The sequence below is a fragment of the Leptinotarsa decemlineata genome, unplaced genomic scaffold, assembly GCF_025532065.1.
Source record: "Leptinotarsa decemlineata unplaced genomic scaffold, Ldec_3_MD MMD2_tig00000199_RagTag_RagTag, whole genome shotgun sequence".
NCBI classification, from domain to species: Eukaryota; Metazoa; Arthropoda; class Insecta; order Coleoptera; family Chrysomelidae; genus Leptinotarsa; species Leptinotarsa decemlineata.
Window position 1 is genome coordinate 15354217 of NW_027412544.1, and position 23808 is coordinate 15378024.

The window sequence follows — 23808 nt, forward strand, 5'->3', positions numbered from 1 at the left end:
TAAAAACTCTTTGAAGTGCATCTAATATGGTTAATGAAAATGCACTAACTTTTGACAGTATTCAAATTAAGATTGTCCAAGGACTAAAAAACGTATGTTCAACCACCTACATGTAAATATATTTCTAATGCTTTTGTTTTTTGCTCACCAGTTTCGTTAGAACCAGATAATATATAGGATTATTTTCAGATTTGAACTGATTCATCTTATCTTTTCAAAAAGACCAGCTCTGTTCGGAAATCAAATGAATGCAACAAGTTTGGGATCTGATATCATCTAGTTGACTGTTTGCTGTGAAATCTGCAGAAACCCACCACTTCTTTTTTATTGCTTGGGAGCCATTATGACAATTGTTATTTGTAATAATTTATACATAATTTGGAATGTACACGTTCTAGGAATAGGAAAAGATAAAACCTCATTCATTTTTGGTTAAGAAACTGGTTAAGAAAAAAACACATTCAAACACACACAAAATGGTTGTCTCAAGTGATCCAGTGACTCATATTTTCACAAAACATGACGAACTAGCTCTACCCCTTTGTTGCATTGCCTGCATCTTTATACAGGGAATTGTTCTCATCGATGACAGTCGATTTAAAACTTTGCATCCATGACCCAGCCGAGTATTATTGATTAGTTCTATGTCACATTACAAGAATACTGTCTGGTATTAGATCATGAATGTAGCACTTTTGAGCTCAGGTATCGTTGACCACAAAGAATTCTTAATAAGTTCAATTTTATTGGATAAATCATTCTGCCACAGCAAGATTTTACTTACTTTCTGCTTTTGACATATTTTAAGTCAAGTGGAAGAACACCACTCTTTACTGAAAAAAATCTTACCTTCAAGTTATCCAATTCGGTTTTCCTAACTTGCAACTGTGACTCCAGCCGTTGCCTGATCATCTGATAATCAGTAATAATTGTCATATTATTTCTTTTGTCAACTTCTGCCTGATTAACTTCTCTTTTCAGCATATCCTTCAACTGTGTTATTTCGTCCATCATCAATTTGCGTTCTTCCTCATACCTTGCAATGTCTGCTCTAAGTTGCTCTACCTCATTGGCCTCTTTTTCAGCGTTGAAGGCCGCCTCTGAATCCAAATTGATAATTTCTTAGTTATCTAGAGGAGCACATACAGTTCAGCATTTACAATAGCTTCAAACTATGTGATAACTCCTCAATAAAGAACGATAAGTAAAACGTGAATGAGTGTATGAGTTCTAGCACTTGGATCTAAACAATATCAATCAATCAATCAAGATATGCTTTATTATCAGAAGAACAATGTTCTCCTTGATAAAGCTAGTACAATGTAAATTACTCTTGAGATTAGTTAAGATCTAGGCCTAGAATACAAATAACTTACAAACATAAAAGTTTAAAATATTATTTCAATTTGTATCCAAATTTACATTTGTCAATAAATTGCAGAAGTGCATGATTCACTGTAGTGAACGAAGTTAGTGTCTGAAATCTTCAAAAACTGTATTTTTTTTTAATTAGGGAGATGATAAATATGTTATTTATTCAAATGTGTTACTGAGTAATAATTTTTTTCACCTTTTTTGCCATAATATTCTAAACACTTCCCTTAAGTGAAACCATACAAAAACATTTCAAATTGTTGTCAGTTTTCATCGTGGAAAATTTCAAACAAAAACAACACTTACAAATTAGTACTTATGAATATTGTTTGCCACTTTGCCAGTTCTATAATAAATCATACACTTAACAACTTTCATCAGCATAAAGAAACTCGCAACGATTTCATTAGAGCTCTTGAAAACCAATATTTTCACTATGCTTTTACTAATTTTCAAAAGTTGACAGTTTATCGAAATAGGAAACCTACAAACATATAGTCTGTAAAATATATTTTTTTACATTCAAAGGTATAGTACTTCAGATGTCTCAACCGGACGAAAAGAAATTAGAGAAAGAGTAAAATGGAAGTAGCTATCAAAAACTTGAAAAAGCAAGTAGAGAAAAGAGATACTAGAATTGAGATAATGGAAACAGAATCGGAGAAAAGTACTGACCATTTATTTAAAGTGTTCATGAAAATAAAAAATCCAACTCGAAAAATTCAAAAACGATGACTTCTCTTGAATGCCTTTCAAAAGAAAAAGAAGCCAAAGAAAATTACATCTTGCATGCTGAAAGAAAAATATAAACTTCTAAAGTTGTTTCTGTTTGGGTTGATTTTCTTTACCCGGGTAACTTCGGTTGGAGAAGATATGTTGAAAGCAGTTTTTTGTTGAAAAAATTCTCGACAAATATAGCAAAACTCTGTTGTAAAATGGGGTTATTGCGATCATAGAAACATGTTACGTTTTTATATGATTCAAATTATTTACTAAACCACTTCCTTGTGGTTGGGTGATTTATCATAGTTGACGTTTTAAAAAAATCACTAAGGTTCATGTTATAACTTCTAGTGAAATACAACACTCATTACGATTACTTAATACGCCAACTTAGTTGATGAATATTATTGCAGTTATGGTGTTTGGGAAAAGTATTTGCTTTTAGTATTGTATTAATAAGATAAAGTCAGATCGGTCAAATCAATTCCATCGAGTTTTTACCATGCACAGCCTTGATCTAAGTATGAAGCCTCTTTTATCTTTGATATTCGTGGATCGAGTCTCATGTCGGTCCTATTGTTTGGTTTAGTTTAGTTTTTTTATTGGTCACAAGTACACCATGGTGTCTGGACAAGTCACATAAAATACACATATATGACATATATAAAATTGTAAATTATAAAGCATTTACATTGTAAAATTACAACATGATTACTAACACATGACATATGAAACAAAATTTAAAAGTGAAACATAAACATATTAAGGTCCATATAGATTATTAACAAATCTGTAAGTCATATTTATAAATAAGAGTTAGGAGTATTATGTAATAATTTGAAACAAATTTAACCAAAAGAATGAAAAAATAACAGGAATTGTAATTCAAATTAACTTAGGACAATTCGAAATCATTTACTTCGTAGTAGGCTTTCCTCAACAATATACTCTTCAGTTTCTTTTTGAATATTTCCAGGTGTGTATCTTTCATTTCAATAGTTAATTTATTGAACAGTCTCATTCCTAGATAATTGCGACTAGTACTTGCTAATTTATGTTGTGGAATCAGCAGGTTGTCTCTATTTCTTGTATTATAATTATGATTATCACTAAGTGTCTGATAGTTGCTGATATTTTTTTTTATGAATACCAAGTTAGTATATATGACTGATGAAGGTAACGTCAAAATACCTAGCTGTACAAACCACGGCTTACAACTTTCCAATCTGTTTAAACCTACAATTGCTCTAATTGCTCTTTTTTGGAGTAAAAAAATAGGCTGTAAGTAGATAGAGTGTCCCCAATTTAATAATCCATATGTCATAACATTATGAAATAGTGAATGGTATGTCATGATAGCCGCTTCCCTACCTAAATTAATTTTAACTTGTCTAATAGCATAAATGGCCTTGGATAACCTACTCGAAAGATTGTCTGTGTGAGTTTTCCACGACAAGTTGCTGTCCAAGGGGATTCCTAAAAACTTTAACGACTGAGCATCATTGACTTGGTTTGAGAATATCATAGAAGCTGTTTTCGCTTTATTGATTTGTAATTTATTTGCGTTGAACCAATCATTAGCTGACTCAGTTATGTCCTGGATAACGGTGGTTTCCTCTCCTTGTCTTACACTCGTATAAAATGTTGTGTCGTCGGCATATAAGATAGTCTTCATATTAATTGAAGAGGGCAAATCGTTTATATATATATATAAGAAACAGCAAGGGTCCAAGAATACTGCCTTGTGGTACTCCATATTCTATTGGGGATTGTCTACTGAATTTATTGTCATGGTACACAGATTGTTGGCGTTTTTGTAAGGGACGCCTTAAGTTCGTCCTTTACGGACAGTTGAGTCCAAAAATCCATTTGTGGTTCAGCTTAGCACCACTGATAAGACCTATCACGGATTGAAACAGATGAATACTTGGTTTTTGGGTTCTGGTTTCGACCATTTTTTATTTACTTTCCATTTCAAATTAAAATAATTTATTTTATTTTGTGATGGAATTGTCCGATACTTGATGAAAATCCATATCCTATCCATGTTACACCTTACTGTGAGATTTGCACTCAACAGTTCATACTCATAAATAGTAACTGATGAAGGTATTGTATAGCGAAACATGTGTTGTGGTTATTCTTATTCTATTATTCTTTTTTTCTAGATTTGCCAAGAATATTTCAACCAAGTCGAGTATCACAGTTTACAACTCAATTGTTCAGCCACACTTTGACTACTGTTCCTCTATATCTATTCAATCTATTCAATCAGAATAAATTGTCTCAACTCCAAAAACTTCAGAATCCTGGTGAAAGGATCATTTTGAAGTGCCGTCGAGATACTCCTATTACTATTATTATGTTTGTAGAAATGTTTTTAGAAATATTTCATTGAACTTGTGTTTGTTATATATTTCAAGCCATTTCTCTATGTATCACATACCATTTTTACTTTATACTTTCTAGCTTATTTGTATATTAGGCTATCCTATTTTATTAAAGATCTATCTATCCATTTGTGAAATGTTCAGTGAAAATCACACAATAACGTGTTACTTCAATAACGTTATTATATTTGTGGATATCATACTCATTGTTTTTTTTTTTTTCATTTTCTTTTATAACTAATTCATACGAACATTTTTTTACTGACCACTTCTAGTATATTCAATATTTAGTATTTCATTTTATCTTATCATAGATTTAAAATCTGCCAACAACTTTAAATAATGGAAATCTGAGCCTTTAACATTCTCTTTTAATCTTCCTGTTTTTTTGCTCTTCCTTCCATAATATTTCATGAAATCAATTAATGAATACTATCGTTGCCATTTTTTCCAAATTACTTGTTCATGTAATCTACTGAATCTGTTTCTTTTTCAATCACTCTTTTGTCTTTGGTGTTACGAACTATAGCTGTTTGCAATATTATGCCCTGGCATTTTTGTAAACCATTATATTTTTTTTATTGAATTTATTTATTGAATTAGGATTCCCTAATATACAGGTTAGCTGACTTAAAATATAATATAATCAACAAAATGTATATAAATAATACAACTTTATATACATACATAATTTAAACTGAACAAAAAGGAATTTTTCAATTTCCATCAAGAATATATTTTAACAGTTCGCTCTTGAAAATCTTTAATGATAGGGTAGATTTAATTGAAACAGGTAAATCATTGAATTGAACAAAACCTTTAAAAAATATCTCAAATTGATCTCCAAACTATTCTATTTCAATCTACTTCTGCAGCTGCACTTTCGAATTCCTCATTGAATTTTAATAATTTTCACAAACAAATTGACTCTGATAAGTAATAAATTGAAATGTATAAGAATGAGTTATACCAATTAATTACCAATTTTATTATTGAAAAACAAAATTAATGGAAGTGAATTATTCAGTTATAACTAGTTAAGGAGCATTTGTTCAATTAACCTATTAGAATTCTGGGCATTCCAAAAGATTACATTCATATCTTTCTCTCCTATACCCAAAACTTCAAACTCATGACTGAATTCAATCTTGTAATTGATTCATTTAAAAAAGTTCACAATAGATTTTCATCAAGTATTAGCAACGTCCGTCAAATATTAAATATCTATTTAATTATTGCGCACATTAACAACTTCATATCCAGTAGGAAGTATAGTTCTCTCAACAGCTTTGAGACGTTTTTTCTATAGTCAATAATTTGCTTAGCAATTTTTCTCACCTTTCAATGCTATGAAATCAGCTTCATATTTTTTCAATTTCTTGACTTTCAGACTACAGGCTGATTTGATAAGTTGTTTAGCAGATTCTTCAGTGCGACATTTTTTAGGTAAAGACACCCTGAAGTATTTTAATATACCTTCAAAATCCAATTGCATAAGATCTTTCTTGCACAACTACAATAAAGTAATCATCAAATGAATGTACACCCGTATCTTGGAATATAATTACCATTAACAAAGCAAGAGCAATTTGAAAGAGTGTATCAATTCCTTGAAGAAGAAAAACATCGATGATGTGAAAAACGAAGTACAAAGGAAATCTGGCAGTAAATAACGTTAAAAACCATTGGGATGCAAACATATGAGTTTCTATGTGATGCTCTGCAAAATGAAGCCATAGTGGGGTAAGTTGTTCCTCCATAAGTTTATTAAGTTGGTACAGCCTCAGATATAAATTATCAAATCCATCCTTGTACAAATCTCTGAGTCGATAATCATACATTAATTTCACTAAAACACAAAAAGCTTGTTCTTCAGGCATCTGAAAACCAATCAAATTAATCAAAAGGAAAGGTTGCTACAAAAAAATGAACTTACATGCAACAAAAGGGTTGCTGCTAGAAAGCTCAAACCCTGACAATATCCAACTTCTGAATCAAAGGCGGCGTATGCCTTGCTAACCCTGTAGAGAGAATCCTGACCTAAGCCTCCGGCCTCTTTGAAAAAATCGTGGGCCGGAAAAGTTCGTGCGATATCTCGTTGAATAACATTTTCACAGCTGGATTCCTAAACGATTCCTTTCATTACAAATAAATTATTGAAGTGCTAAACATACCTTTGTTATGAGCAATCGATAATTCTCCATCATATCTGTATTTTCTTCAACTCCTGCTAGTCTTTGCCAAACTTCTCCCCTTAGGGCTTCTGGGATACCCAATCTCACTAAACCGGCTAGTTGTTTTGGCTTTTGTTGGGTCGTTTTCCATCTACAAAGAACTTCTGCCCAATTTTCAAGAACAATTTCAGAGCAGTCTTTGGATACTAGACCTGTACCACTTAGCAAGGGTTCGTCACCGTCTTGAAAAATATATTCAATGAAAGAGGTATCTAGTCAGAAAGCGATGCCTTACCGGAACTACATTCCTCTTTAGGTGTTAAAGTATCAATGGACGTTATACTTGGAGATTGTATTAAACTGGATAGATTCAAATTAAGGTTCAATAGATTTCTGTCTAATTCTCCAGAAGTTTCCATATTTAAAACTTCATAGTGTATATCATTTAGATCAGACACCACCTAAATAAAGACTTGAATACAGTAGTGAATGAACCACATCAGCAACTAATCTTTATTATGCAAAATGAATACTGTAATTATACATCTGAAAATTTATAGATAATTTCTTTCATATAACCAGATGGACAAAGTTTTCAGATAAACATGTTTATATGAAATGAATATGATATGGACTGACATTGAAAAGTTGACACACATTCAATAAAACAATAATGGAATGTATCATTAATTAGTATAGCAGCTATAAATAAAATATTATGAATCTGATATACGGGGTCCCAAAAATAAAACGGAGTGATCCATAACATTCGAATCCTAATTCCAGTTATAGCCATGTTATTAGTGTCTATCACTATCATTGATATTGTTATCGTTATTGTTACCAGTTTCTTGATAAAAATTAATAACACTAACGGAAACTATACTAAATAGATGAGGAAAAATGGTGATAAAATATATAGAATCATAACCTTGACAACAATGTTTTCGTTTTAATGCAATATTTCTGAGAATTTAGTGCCTACTATAATGGAATTGTACTATAGTCATCATAATAATTGAACAACTTTCACAAAATGAACCTTACTCAAATTATTCAGTAAAAGGCCTTTTGAGTAAAGGTCATAGCATGAAAATTGTTTAATTATCATCATAAAAATGCACTTGATTAAAAAGATCTTTGGATACAATTTTGAACAAGAACAGGACGGGTACAGGGTCTAACCATAGATACCTCTTTGGTTTAGTTTTCAACCCAGAACGAGGTGATTACAAATCTGTCACTAAGTTGGAACCCGTTCAGAAAGAGGTCCACAACAAAACTGCAGAGACCACTTTACTTCTGCAGTACACAAGGATAAGCCGATGCATTGGGTTTCCTTCTACTACATTAAAGACCTTGTCTTATCAAAGTATCAGAAATTGCTTTTTCTAGGATGCCAGGGACGATGTCGAAAAATGAGAAGTTCATCATGGTATGCCAAAATGGTGTGTTCATTACCTTATTCTACGATAGTCGCCTGATGCGTAAAGAGGTTACCTCCGGCACTTCTATTGTATTGACAAGACAACCGTGTTACAGACTCCGGGAGATATTCAATCCATTGTGGTGAATGAGAAATGCCGAATTTATTGAAAGTATTCATCATCCACTCTCAGGCTAATACAAGCTCCCAATGTAGTCTACATCGATTATCAAAGTAAGACGATATTGGCTGTGGTGTTTTCAACTCCAGGTGAGATGAATATTGTCAAAAAAAAAATACTAAAAGTGGAAAACCAAAATTTCCTCTTCGAACTACATGAGCTCTACCTGTCTTGAACTAAGGCAGAAATCTTGGCCGGACAAATGCAGAGTGCGTCTTTTCAGGGCATATTATTTTTGGACCTATTGAAGACTTGCATGACACTGTGGAGAGTAGTAACTGGTTATTGATGCAGGAGAACCATCAGCACTATCGGAATTTCGGGGAAGGGTCCTTCCGAAACCGTCTGACAAAGTTACAACGCCGTCTAATGGCTTTTAGAATCGAAAGGGCATAATCCCTGCCTTACACAAGATATAAAGCTAATATCATGTCGGCGAGACAATATGTGTCTCATATCCATTGTGTTATAGACTACTGGTCTTTTACTCCTACTATCTGTCTAATTGCTGCTGAACTAGGGTGTGTCCAGAACACTTCAAGTTATTGTGTGCTGTTAATTACCAAACAGCATAGGAAACGAATGCAAGAGGTTGCTAAAAAGTCACTAGTGAGGCGAGCAAGAAGTATCGCGGACTGAGAAATCTCGCCTAATCCAAAAAGTCTTTGTGTGTTGCAGACAATTCGCCGACCTCTGGTAGACTGAAAACCTGAAAGGGCATTTATGAACCCCTACACTCCCCCATGCATATTGATGCCGTGAATTATGAAACCAAGACATGAATACGTGATGGAACAAGATGGTCTATTCAGGACAAGTGGGGAAGCGTATCTTTTGAAAAAAAAAATGTAAAATTGTGACAACATTCTCTGATGAAGAAACAAACAACATGATATTTGGTTCAATTTTCAGTTTGACTCATATAAAGATGAAAATTTGATGAATAACGCCTAAAAAAGCTCAAACTAAACTGCCATAAAATTCATGTTTTTCCTCCAGAAGTAACTAAATAACCGGGCAGCTGTCCAGTACTCTTATGAATAACTTTCAAACACACATACATGAGTAATGGCAGAATATGATATACTGATTAGAGAGTGATATCTGTCTTAGTCTAGGCATAGAGTATACTTGAAAAGATGAAAAAATATATATCTTGAATTCTTGTCTATATTGCTTCATGAAGAGCTTCCTTTGAGGCAGTCAAGAGAATACATCTACATTGAAGAATTTCATGAAAAAAAAAATTAAATTTTTTATTTCACCTATATGAATATACAGGGTGTCCCTGGACTTCCTCTTTTCCTCTCGGGAATGTATAGATGGGGTCAAAATATCACCAGTACTTCATATAACTTTTTTTCCTAAAATCCTTCGTTACCAAGTAACGGGCCCTCGAAGTTACAAAATGAAAAATGTTTTTCTTTGATAACTTTTCAAGTGAATATTCAAAATCATCCAAATTTTGGTAATTGACTAAACAAATGAATTCCTTCGATGAGCTTTCATGCAGGAGTCAGTTGTTTTGCTACAAAGTCAGGAACGGACTACCCCCGATGGTCCACACCCCAAAACTTTGAAATGACAAATATTTTTCAATATTTTTCAACAAATTAAGGTTACTTGGACAATTTTATGAATAAAAGTACTCGTGTGGAAAGTCGATCGGAGCAACGAGTCTTGATAAAAATGTAGTTTCACTCGACGACATCAAACCCGCTCGTCCACCATTATTTGAAATGAATAATTATCAAAGCAGAAATAATAATGATAACGTTAATTCAACAACATTTATCCTGAGATGTCTACCATTATTCGAAAATATTAGTTTTAAAGGAAAATGGAAATGATAGGTAAAATGTTCATAACGAATTTTTATAATGCAAACACGTTTAACTAACGAAACTCAAGAGCCTCAAGAGCAAACAGAAATGAATAATCCGCTACAGAAACTGCTCGATATGACCACCTTCTCTCTCTATACATTTTCTTAGTCTGCGAAGACACCCTCTCTGTACTTGAAATAGCATTCCAGGGTCGTTTCGTATGGCTTCACAATGTAATGTTATTCTATTCAACAATGCATCTCTTGTGTGAATAGGTGTAGCGTAAAGAAGGCTTTTTAGATGCCCCCACAGAAAGAAATCCAATGGATTTAAATCCGGAGACCGCGATGGCCATGAATATGGCCCACCTCTACCAATCCATCTATTGTGGAAAATATGGTTCAGATGGTCACGCACAATCAAACTACGTACAATCGCACAATCAAACCTAGTGTGTACGTTTAAATTTAAAACAAAACAAATATATTAATACTATCGAAGGAGCTGCTAATTACTATATATAAGATTATACTTTGTGAATGTAGATTAGGATTACCTATTTCAAATAAAGATTATTATTATTATTATTAAAATGAGGAGGAGCGCCATCATGCATAAACCACATATCTCTTCGGGTTTGCAATGGAACATGTTCCAAAAGTCCATTCAAATCGTTCTGAATGAACTCCAAATAACGTTCTCCATTCAATCGGTCCTGTAGAACGAATGGTCCTATAAGATGGTTTCCTATGATACCAGCCCAAACATTCACGTTGAATTTCCGTTGGTGTTTGGTTTGCAATATCCCATGGGGATTTTCTTCGGCCCATATATGGAGATTATGAGAGTTGATAACTCCATCTCTACTGAAACCTGCTTCATCAGTGAATAAAACTCGATTAATAAAAGTCATTTCCTCTCTTTGCCTATCCATGAACCAATTGGCATATTCCAGTCGTGCTGGAAAATCTTGAGGTGTCATGGCATGTACCTTCTGGATGTGAAATGGGTGGAGCAGTTGTTCCCTACTTATTCTATGAATAGTGGACTTGGATGTATGGAACTGTTCTAATAGATTTCTGATGCTCATTGAAGAATCATCAGCGACGGCTTCCAAAATATTTTCCTCCAATACAACGGTACGTACAGTCCTAGGAGCGCCCTCACCACCTCGTTTTGGCAAAACTGTACCTACAATAATATCGAAATAAAACAACGTGCTCAAATTAATTATCAATTATTACATACCTGTCTCCCTCAAGCTGCGATCGACACGCTCGAATGTTTCTCTTGACGGTACCGTTCGATTGGGAAAATGCTCGGAATACAGACGACGAGCTTCTGCAGCATTACAAAATGCTCGTCCATAAAATACATGCATATCTGCATATTCATTGAATGTAAACTGTTCGGCCATATCAAAAAAATTCAAAATATCCTATAGAATATTGACAATACAATGATAGTCATATGACAACGCACCACTCAACAAAATAAAATCGCATTCCAGTTTCTCATTTTTTATCAAAACTTTCTAAAAGGTTTTTTTGTCAACATCTGTGAAAGAAATGGAACATAATTATTCCCTGGATATTTTTCACCTGATCATGTGCAGCCGTTTTTGTAGTTCATTCGTTTGCTTTTTATTAGTATAGTAAATATGTTTTCCGATGTGCGTTTTTTCAGCTAAATTTAGATTCGTGTTAAAGAATTTCTCCCATAAAATTATAATTATCAGTGAAACTCCTCAACAGTTTAGCTGTGAAGAAGAATTTGAAACATTCGAATGTTGAGTTTCATGAGATTCAGATAAATGATCAACACGAAACGTGATTATTCCACACGTATTATGTACATACAAAATATGGAATGAATTCGATATTTCATAGTAGAGTAGCTTGTTAGTTTAAAAACACCACGAATCTACAGAACTTGATATTTCTTTTGAAAAAATATCTGCTATCACAATTGTGACTTAAACTTCCATATAGGTACTGTACTTTTTGTTTACGACTTCATTTTAGCATACTTTGTATTATTCCTGTTATAAATGTTGTTGAATTAACATTATCATTATTATTTCTGCTTTGATAATTATTCATTTCAAATAATGGTGGACGAGCGGGTTTGATGTCGTCGAGTAGAACTACATTTTTATCAAGACTCGTTGCTCCGATCGACTTTCCACACGAGTACTTTTATTCATAAAATTGTCCAAGTAACCTTATTTTGTTGAAAAATATTGAAAAATATCTGTCATTTCAAAGTTTTGGGGTGTGGACCATCGGGGGTAGTCCGTTCCTGACTTTGTAGCAAAACAACTGACTCCTGCATGAAAGCTCATCGACGGAATTCATTTGTTTAGTCAATTACCAAAATTTGGATGATTTTGAATATTCACTTGAAAAGTTATCAAAGAAAAACATTTTTCATTTTGTAACTTCGAGGGCCCGTAACTTGAAGTACTGAAGTACTGAAGTACTGAAGTACTGAAGTACTTGAAGTACTGGTGATATTTTGACCCCATCTATACATTCCCGAGAGGAAAAGAGGAAGTCCAGGGACACCCTGTATGAATATGAAAATTATTGCTGAAGGGATTGAAATTAATACCACAAATTGAAAATTTTCAACTATTAAACATTCGTCATTGTTCATATTATTTGATCAATAAAAGAGCATGCCCTCTTTCCCTAAGAAGACGGCATCTATGCAATCGACAGAAAACTCAAATTCTGTACATTCAAGATAAATGAGGGTTCCTCAGTTATCATTAGAATGTTCCGTATATTACATAGAATGGGCCTTCTAATGGGGGAGTTGGTATGTTCACTGCATACTCAGGATTCGGTATACTCTTGGGGTACTTAACGGATCCTTAAGGTCTTTAGCTGACCTGAGACTATTGTTTATTGTTCTTGTATGCTAGAAATTAACCTAACTCCATGTTTTTGAGAATCCTTCCAGTTCGGTCCATCACATCGGTTATATATAGGGCAGAACAGTTCTTCTATTGGCCGTTCGCTCCAGTGTTACTGTGGTGTGTTTCTGTACGGGTCATAAGGCTCGAACGATTTTGGCCTTGTTATGTCTGATACTCAGAAACGCACGACACATTTCCTCTTTTAGCCCTTCTGGTTCGCAGATACATCTTGTACTTTCAACCATTCCTAATAACCCATCTTTTCTGTCGCGGATGATGATTGGAGTGCTTGTTCAAATATCGGTCAGTATGGGCTGGTTTCCTTTATACTTCATGCCCCAGTCTAAACCTATCCCGTCTTTTCACTAATATATCCAGAAAAGCGATTTCCTCGTCTTTCCCCATTGTGAACTGAATTTTCGGGATTCTGGAACTCAAATATCTCAGAAATTCCTCTTTCCTGTGATCCCAAACCACGGAGGTATCATGTTAAGCAATGTTCAAATAAGGAGGTGATGGAGCTTCAGTTGTGGAATTGGCCGCGGTGATAGTGCGTCCGACTCACGATCGGAAGGTCGTGTGTTCGATTCCCGCCTCGACCAGATATTTTTCTCGAGAGAATTCATCTGGTTGAAGCTGGAATGATTCTGCAACCGTGTTAGGAATCACACGTTAAAAGGTAAGACCTCGTTAGTCCTTAGCTCGCACAAGTTTCTCAACTTCTGAGAGTTGTCGTTCGTATGGGGGCGGCAGCTGATTAACGGAAAAACAGATTTTAAACAGATGTATGTAGGAAAGAATCCGCATATGAGTTGCAATGTTTTACTAACTGGAACCATTGTGACTAGAGATACACATCAAAACTCACAATTCAGTTTCAAATCGCGAAAGTTCTCAATAAAATGAGCTGAGTCTCTGACGAATGAGTTTGATTTCCCCACTAGTGCCTGTAGCAGATCCAATAAGTACGTGGTGATCTCATACATCGGGGATCCTATAGTACTAACGATCAGCCTTAGTGGGACATCCGACATGTAAATTTCTGGTAGCCCTTATAAACGAGGTGGTAATGCCTCGGTTCTCTGTAACCCTCTCTATCAACCAGGATGTGAAGAGAGACCACGGCTAATACACCAGGAAACATCCGACAATTTGTTAGATACCAGCCATGAAAGCCTAGACACCATGATCAATTGAAAGTATTATTTCCTTTAATGGTGGAATATTGTGTAATGATTTATATTACAATTTATTCATAATAAAAATATAGAATATTAAATTTACATAAATATGTTTCAATTCGTATCAACAAATTTTTTGAAAGTGTCTTTTGACATTTCTTATCTTTTTTTTTTAATTTTTTTTGCATGTGGAGAAAACAACTGAGTTCTTCCAACTTCTTTTGGCAACAAATCATATAATGAAGCATCGCACTGTCTAATCCTCAAAACAACATATTTTTATTCGAATGTGAATGTTGTTTATGATACCACAATAGAAGCATAATTTTCAATATCTGAATCATTTTTCAAAAAATTAGACATTATTTTGAGTGCAACTAGAAGTGCAACCATATCGCTGGTTCAATTTTCATAGAATAGGTGACGATTTATGATTGGTTTCCATGTCATAATCAATCTTTATATATGTAAATCTTACTTACTCTCTCTGTGAAAAACAATCTTTATACCTGAATGTTTCAAAACTCTTGCACAAAAGGTATTTTGTGCAATGACCAATTTTTTGTCAACACTGTTTTTTTTCAAATGTGAATGTTCAAATATTCAATATTTTGCCATTTTTTTATTTCCATGCAATTTGTTTCAATTATTTGATCAATCACTAAAATCTAACGTTTGCTTTCTAGCTCATATTTTCTCTGTATATTGTCCCTATAAAAACTTACCTCTTTTAAATTCAAGAAAAACTGCTGAACCAAACTCTTTCTCTGGAAATACCAGAAATTTCTTTCATTTAGTGAATATATCTTTACTGGAGTCTCAATCAAAAATCGCACAGGTTCCTGTATTCCTCTTATTACTAAATCCACAGCTACTGTCATATACTGTTTCATATCTTTAGGCGTCTCTACGTTCAGCGGTTCGAATGTTGCCTCTGTTGGATCCCAATTAGCCAAAATTGTTGTACAGTTTTTTTCAAGGGATGAACCAACCTGTTCTTTCTAGAAAATATGTTCCAAATAAGGTTCCACTTAGTGGTTAATGTATCCAGATTTAACTTTACAAGAAACACCTAGAATACAATTGTAATTTTCCTAACCCGTCCTAATAGAACAATTATATTTTGAACTTCATCTGAATTGCAAGAAAGATTTGTGGAGGTTCATTTAAAAAAAGTAATAGTCAATACTTTGAACAAGATAGTTACCATTTCTAAGAGCTGCATATCGGAGTGGCGAACATGTCGCCCCGCAGCAACAAGAACACCAAAGCACCTTTCAATGAAGAGTTGTGGCCCATTATCCGATACTTGTCTTATACCCAGGCAAAATTGTTTTTCCAAATTCATCTTCAATCTGAAACCATTTTTATCCTTTCCAACAGTTGCAAAAGAACCCTACAAAAAATCATACTGTGTACTGCTTAAAACCAATTTCAATCATAAAATCTAACCTTCCCGTCATCTTCTTTGATTTCCAGATTGACTTCAAAAACATATAGTAATGTACGAGCTTCAGATATAGTAGTTACTGACCCTGTCATGTCAACAGCAGATGCTACTGAGCTACTCATTGATCTGGGAACTCTCTGAAAGGCTTTGGCAAAACAAGTTGAAACTCGTGATACTGCTTCGGATATTTCACATCGAAAAACATGGCACTGAAATATGGCTGACTCCTGAGTATCACCGTGAGACCAAGTGAAAGCAAAGCAACCAGCTTCTGAGGTATCAATCGAACCACGAGCATAAAATAAGATTCGATGTATTTCATAACGAGATATGACAGAATGAGAATTTGCATCATATAATCTGAAATAAAATATCGGGATTTATTATACAACGTTGTTTTTGATTAATAATGATATACTGTAAGTAACTTTTATAGTGCTTCAATTCTCATTTTTTTGTTTATATTTATTCAAATATTTCATATATCATATATGTCACTGCAAGGTTGTGTATATTTTGTTTTAACATGTTCTACACCTAAAACATGTTTTTAATATGAAGGAACAAATAAACATCATTCTATTCTATCCTTCACATATTCTAGTCTTTAACAGTCTTTTTATTATGTAATTCATAACCATCCAAAATAAATACCTGCATTCAGTGAATATATTCATTACTAACACAGATATATTGGATGTTATAGCTGGATATATACAACCCCTTCAATAGGTTCATTTGAATTCAGTTGTCTTCTGAGACACTATCTTAAAGAAAATAAAAATAATCAAAACAAATATTATTTAATAATAATATTTTCTGATTTTATTTACACTCAGCAGAATTCAAACATCTTGAGTGAATTTGGATTCCAATCGTTCATCAATGAATATATTTAGACCATTTATCTATTAATATTATACTACAGATCTTATCCCATTATAATTTCAAATTACCTGCAACTTACAAATGTAACTCTACGAATACTATTTATAAAACAAAAGATAAAAATTATATCTTTTATAAAAATTTACATGACAAAGAAAAAGTAAAAGATAATATTGACAAAAGCAAATGAAATATGCACAACGAATAAGAAAAGAATGGATGACAAATTCCAGTTTTCCTCCAATAAGAAATCGATCAAATACATTTTTGTCAACCCTTCAATCGAACTGCCCAAATCTGACACTAAATAACTGCACGAGTATTTAACAAATAATATTTATGATCGATAAATAATAAAATACCTAGTATCAGTATTTTTCTTGATCTAGCAAAAGCATTTGAGACAGTCAGTCATGAGTTAATTTTAAGAAAAACTGGTTATCGATAATAATTCAAAAGTTATTAAGAGTTAATTCAAGACTTTTTCAATGAACGAAAATTGTTTTAATACGGTATTTCCCAAGGAATTGTTTTAGGGCCATTAATATTTAATATATTCATAAATGACCTGCTTTCACTAAAATCTAAAGAAAAAAAACATACTTTTGCTGATGATACCCTAATGTTGAATATCATTATTTTAGGTGACTTCAAAAATATTACACAATCAATAAATTTTGATAAAACCAAATATCTTCCATTCACTTCTTACCAAAATGCCTTACCTAACTTGAACATCTCAACATTATCAACAATATACAAATTCTTGAAGGTGATTGTGTCAAATATCGAGGAATAATGATCGATCTGCATCAAAAACAGGATAATCAAATAAATCTTATTGTTCAAAAAATTAATTAACTTTTTTCCCAAATTCAAAATTGTAAAAAAAAAATTCAAACATATATTTAACTTGAGTTTCTTCATTTTTCTTTAATGAGTTATGGAATTTTAGGCTGGACTAGTGTAAAAAAGGTATATTTGAAAAATTAGAAATTATACAAAATAAAGTTTAAAAAACATAATAAAGATTGAAAATATTGAACTTAATTATTGTGTGAAGTAAAACACATACATAAATCAATTATACAGTGCATTTCTTTAATGTCCCCCTCCCGTTTTATTTTTTGAACAAATCAACTCAAAACATTAAAATTTGGGATAATGGAATTAATGCATGAATACATTATTTCGAAGTGAAATTGACAGATGAAACTTTCAAGATGGTGACAGGGCGCCATCTGAGAAAAAAATATTAAATGGAAAGGGGGGTCTTGTGACACATCATTTTAAAGCTTGAAGCTCTTGATGAATACTTCACAACCCTAGAATATGAAGTCAATATCTTCACCTACTATAAAATGGCGGAACATTTAATAATTTCCTGAAGACGAACACATTATCATCGATATTTCTAGAAATATTCCTTTTTATCTGCCATATGGCAATTTCAACAACCCGACAAGGTTTGTTAAGTTATTTTTTGTTTATGAAAATGACAAATAATGTAAGTACGACAATGAACATCGTTGTTCAGTTACTGGTTCAAATCACTTGATAAAGCTAGTGTGTTAGCGAAACATGTTGTGATATATATTTTTGAAATTAAATTTGTGGAGATCAAATCGTGAGGTGTAGTTTTTGAAATCTCTAAAATGGTCAATTCTCGTTCATTGAAAGAAAAAATTGAAGCGATTTTTATTTACGGTGCGACGCCTAACTTTCACGAGACCAAAAGGATTTTCAATGAACGTTTTCCGAATCGTCCTATGTGTAGAAAATATTTGAGGGAATTTGTAATCCAAATTCACAACTACCGGTAGTGTACATAACAAAAAGCCCCCAGGTCATCCGTCCATTCCGGAAAAACAGTAAGTGCAAATAATTGATGAGATGGTAGTAAATCCTGAGCAGTGTACTTATTCCGTCGCGAATGTTTGTGAGGTGTACCCTTCTACTGTGTGGAGACTTTTGAAGAGGAATAGGTATCATTCATATAAAACCCTGATCCAAGAACAGAATTCGCAAAATCATGACGGAAACCACTGCAAGCCATCCTACCTATCTCCACAATATTTATTTTAGTGACGAATGTACATTTGTTTTAAACGGCAATGTTCACAGACAAAATTACCGTTTTCCGGGAAACACATACCCAATATCCAGAAAAAGTTAATGTTTGGGCAGGAGTATTGGGAAACCATATTGTAGGACCTCTATTTATTGATCAAAATTTAACAGGGGAACTGTATTTGAATATGCTGGAAACTACTGTTGACTCTCTCATTACTGAAATCGTCGAAGCGAATCCTAATGAATTCGGCATAGATATTGTATTCTATTGCAAACTTTCACGGCCCAGGAACAGGAAGACTATGATCAACTTGCTGCGGTATGAACAGGCCCACCTAGAGCACGTTTACCATTCACAGCTGAAGAACTGCTGCCAGAAATCAGGAGAATCCCTACAGGAATTTGAAGACGACATTGCTCGATTGATTCGTCTGGCATATCCTGCTACACTGGAAAATGTAATGGAGCGGTTAGCAGTTCAGGCATTCTTGGACGGACTTTGCTACCAAGAAACGACGCAGGCCTTGACACTAGCTCATCCCAAACATCTCGTGGAAGCACTGGCAAGCGCTCTGGAGTTTGAGGCTGCAAAACAATTCTGCAAGAGCCAGAGCAAAGTTCGAGCTATCGAGGAAGATGGACAGGTGCCTGCTGATATAGGGGCCACCAGGAGAAAGGTAATAAAAGAAGTGTTGTCTGAGAGAAAACAAATAAGATGCTGGAACTGTGGGAAAATTGGGCATGTACGTAGCAAGTGTCCAGCATTCAAAGAACCAACAACAAATCAGGAAAACTAGAGGGGATCGATGAGAAGGGGCAATCGTCTGCCTGTACCCAGCAAGCCCCCGTAAAAAACGCATATATTGCCATCCTCCAACGACAAGACAAAGGCGTTTTCGTAGACGGCTTCATCAACAACAAGTCTTGCACCATGCTGCTAGATACAGGCGCGACGAGAACCATTCTTGGGCCAACTTTTGCCAAAACACCGGCAAGAATTGAACCGTCAAGTTGGAAGCTACGCACCTCAATAGGGGAGCCAGCTACTGTACTTGGAGAACTACCAATTAAATTGGTGTTGGGCAGCACTAAATTGAACCATCGTGCATTGGTGGCGGACATCGAGGACGATGCGATTATTGGAATGGACATAATGAATTCCAGAGGGTTCGAGCTGAATTTTCAAGACGGCGTCCTACGTGTCGGCGGAGAAGAGCTGGTGCTTCATGGAAGAAGCGGAAAGATGATCAGGGTCCTCTGGCTGAAGACGTGTGCGTACCTGAGAGGGCTGAAACCATCCTGGAGGCTCGCTTGGGCGCAAGTGCGAGCAGCGGCAAGGTGGTAATGTTCGAGCCCAATATACACGATGAGAAAATGGGACGAGGAATCGCACTGGGGAAGACCCTGTTGCGTGTTAATAAAGTTGTGCCGGTCAGGGTCATGAATGTCAACTACTTTCCCGTGACCTTGAAGAAAGGAACAATGCTGGGGCGCTGTTCTTCCATTTCCTCTGTGATACGGAGTAAATGCAGTTCGGTTAGCCAAGCCAACCACTTGCCTAAAGAGTTGGAGAAGTTGATTGACATTTCCTGCAAAGATATACCACCAACTCACCGATCAAAATTGAGAGAGTTAGTCAAGGAGTACTAGGAAATCTTCGACATTGGAGAAGGAAAAGGCGGCAGAACGAATGAGGTTCAGCATAGAATCGACACTGGGAATGCCGGACCAATACGGCAATCAGCTAGAAGACTCCCTCTTGCCAAGAAAGAAGAGGCAGACAAGATAGTCAGCAATATGGAAAAAGAAGGAGTCATCGAACCTTCTGACAGCCCCTGGTCTTCCCCAGTCGTATTAGTGAAGAAGAAGGACGGCTCGACAAGGTACTGCGTGGACTATCGCCAACTAAATAACGTGACGTTATTTAGTTGACTATCCTCTTCCAAGAATCGACGACACTCTAGACGGCTCCACGATTTTCTCGACTTTCGATTTGAAGAATGGCCCCAGAAGATCGAGAAAAGACAGCTTTCACCGTCGGACGAAGCGACCTTCGAGAGATTGATGGAGACGGTTCTCAAAGGGCTCTCATGGAAGACGTGTCTAGTGTATCTCGACGATATAATCGTAGTCGGAAAATCGTTCGACGATAACTTAAAAAATCTGGAGGAGGTATTCATGCGTCTGCGGAGTTCTGGATTGAAACTTAGTCCTAAGAAATGCCATATGTTCCAGAAAGAAGTCCGTTATTTTGGCAACGTTGTCTCTGGGGAAGGAGTGGCAGTGGACGAACAAAAGATCAAAGCAGTTAAGGATTGGCCCATCCCAAAAGACATACATCAGATTCGGAGCTTCCTTGGTTTGTGCACCTGCTACCACAGATATGTGCTGGGGTTTGCCAACATCGCCAAATCATTGACCCGCCTCACAGAAGGACAGATCCAGTTTCAGTGATCTGAGGAATGCCAAGACTCATTCAAGAAGATGAAAAGAGCTTTGATCAAAGCTACTGTTTTGAGCTATCCCCTACCGGACGGAAAGTTCATTTTAGATACGGACGCCAGCAACGTGGGACTTATAGCAGTCCTTTCTCAGATCCAGGATGGACAGGAAAAAGTTATTGGCTACTTCAGCAAAACGCTCAGTAAACCAGAGCGCAATTATTGTGTCAACAAGCGAGAGCTGTTGGCCGTTGTCAAAGGTATAGAGCATTTCTACAAATACGTGTATGGAAGAAAATCTCTGTTGAGAACGGACCATACAGCTCTCAAATGGATTATGCAGTTCAAAAATGCCGAGGGCCAAATAGCGCGGGATTGAGAGACTTCAAGAATTTGCCTTCAAAATAGAACATCGAGCTGGGACTAGCCATAAAAACGCAGATGCCCTGTCACGGAGACCATGCCCCGATGACTGCTCACATTGCCGACGAGCAGAAGAGAAGGAAGTATCTATTTGTAGAACTACAGCTGTAGAGGACAACTGGGAGGACAATATGATCAAGAAAGACCCAGATCTTGGTTTAGTCATCGGATGGAAGAAACATAATCAAATACCATCGTGGCAGGAGGTAGCAGGTTATTCGCCAGCAGTTAAGTCCTACTGGGCCAATGGAACTCCCTTACCATGGAAAACGGGGTTCTGAAGCGAGTGTTGGAGTCTGGAGACGGTAGAGAAGAGAGGCGCCAGACACTGGTACCCAGGAACAGGGGACGGGAGGTACTCAAAGAAATCCATGATGGAGTCACTGGAGGGCATCTGGGAGTAACGAAGACCCTCCAGAAAGTAAGACAACGACTTTACTGAGTTAATTGTCAAGCCAACATCAAGGACTGGTGCAGAAAATGTGCTGTATGTGCTGCCAGTAACGGACCTCGGATACGACCGAAAGCTCCAATGCGCCAGTATAACGTGGGTAGTCCCTTTGAGAGAATCGCCATCGATATCGCCGGCCCATTCCCAGAGATCGACCATGAGAACAAATACATCCTGGTAGCCATGGACTACTTCAGTAAGTGTGCAGAAGCCTATGCCCTGTCCAACCAGGAAGCCTTTACCGTCGCTGACGTCCTGGTAAAGGAATGGATATGTCGATTCGGTGTCCCATTGAAGCTGCATTCGGACCAGGGCAGAAATGTCGAGTCCAACCTGTTCCAAGAAATATGTAAACTGTTGGACATTCAAAAGACCAGAACTACAGCCTTACATCCACAGTCCGATGGAATGAGGGAACGAATGAATAAGATCATGAACCGCCACTTGTCCAAGGTAGTCTCTGACCATCAAAGAGACTGGGACCAGTACCTCCACCTGTTCCTGTTGGCCTATCGTTCGGCAGTGCACGAGTCAACCGGCCAAACCCCTGCCAGTATTACAATGGCACGAGAGCTACGGCTTCCTTGTGACCTGAAATTTGGGACACCGCCAGACCAAGACACTGCGGGGGAAGATTATGTCAGCAAGCTTCGGCAGAGAATGGACGACATCCATGAACGAGTCCGTCTGAACATCCGGAGTGCCAGCGATAGGATGAAGTAGGCCTATGACATCAAAGCGAATGCTGGAGGATTCGAAAACGGTGACCTAGTTTGACTGTACAACCCTAAGCGACGCTGTGGTTTATCACCGAAGTTGTGGAACTCGTGGGAAGGTCCGTACAAAATCATGAAAATGATTAATGACCTCGTCTACCGAATCCATAAGCCACCTCGAGAAAAGCCTAGGGTCGTCCATTTTAATAGATTGGCTACTTATGCTGGAAATCACGACCAAGTTCGCGCCCTCAGACCACCAGAGGATGAAATGATGTTTCAGAAGTTCATGTCATTATATTCGAACGGACAGAAGGTCGTACATGGGGTAACTCAAGAAGAGCCACGAGACCTTTTCAAGGTTTCAGTTGAATAGCTCACTGCATGGAAAAGGATCTCAATATGTCCAAGGGTATCGCTGTGGTATTCAATAAGAAATTCAGTCAGCTCCAAACATTAAGAGAACAGAATCCTGAAGTCGGAGGAGTGCTACAGTTGAAGAAGGGTCAGAGAAACATTTTCTACTTGGTGACCAAAAAGAATTCTCGAGACAAACCGTCCTATAAAGATGTCTGGAGGAGTCTTGCTAGACTGAGGGACACGATGCTCGACCACAATCTCGAAGAATTGGCAATCCCGAAATTAACCTCTGGACTCGACAGGCTGGATTGGATAATTGTGAGAAGCAAGTTGGAAACGATCTTCAGATCCAGCGGCATCAAAATTTTGGTGTGCGGTAACCATCTTCCACGACCGAGCATGAAGACTGTGGAGTGTTACTTCCATCGAACTTCACAGTGCAGATATGGGGAGTCCTGCAGATATCGACACACGCCAAGGATGACATTTCGGGGCGAAACGTCTTTAAGAAGGGGGAAATGTAACGAATCTGAAGCCGGCCCTGACCGATATCTCAGCCGGCGATAAACACATGACTCACCGCGAACCACCGCGAAAAGTCTAGGCTAATCCCGAAACGACTACAGAATTCTACGATGGACCTTTATCGATATAAAAGGCCGGCTCCTCGTTCACAGAGGGTAGTCTGAATCCAGAAAGCGAATTGAGTGGTTAAACAAGGAATTCAAATAGTATAGATAAATTAAGCGTTAGTTGCTAATTGTTGAATATAAATTAGTTGTGATAGTGAGATATTGTTAGAAATAAA

The 23808-nt window shown here is 36.2% G+C and overlaps 1 protein-coding gene across 3 annotated transcripts in view; it reads right to left on the reverse strand.

The window, feature by feature from the left end:
* GAPcenA (GTPase activating protein and centrosome-associated) overlaps positions 1 to 23808 on the reverse strand; it is a 37960-nt gene that overhangs the window by 9368 nt on the left and 4784 nt on the right. For all 3 annotated transcript variants that reach the window (XM_023162432.2, XM_023162433.2, XM_023162431.2), the window contains exons 4-12: positions 15651 to 16008; positions 15406 to 15594; positions 14924 to 15199; positions 6957 to 7122; positions 6662 to 6903; positions 6424 to 6612; positions 6056 to 6367; positions 5826 to 6000; positions 850 to 1100 (exon numbers count right to left, since the gene is read on the reverse strand). In XM_023162432.2, coding sequence (XP_023018200.1) covers positions 850 to 1100; positions 5826 to 6000; positions 6056 to 6367; positions 6424 to 6612; positions 6662 to 6903; positions 6957 to 7122; positions 14924 to 15199; positions 15406 to 15594; positions 15651 to 16008 — 2158 coding nt within the window. The remainder of the gene's footprint in view (positions 1 to 849; positions 1101 to 5825; positions 6001 to 6055; positions 6368 to 6423; positions 6613 to 6661; positions 6904 to 6956; positions 7123 to 14923; positions 15200 to 15405; positions 15595 to 15650; positions 16009 to 23808) is intronic.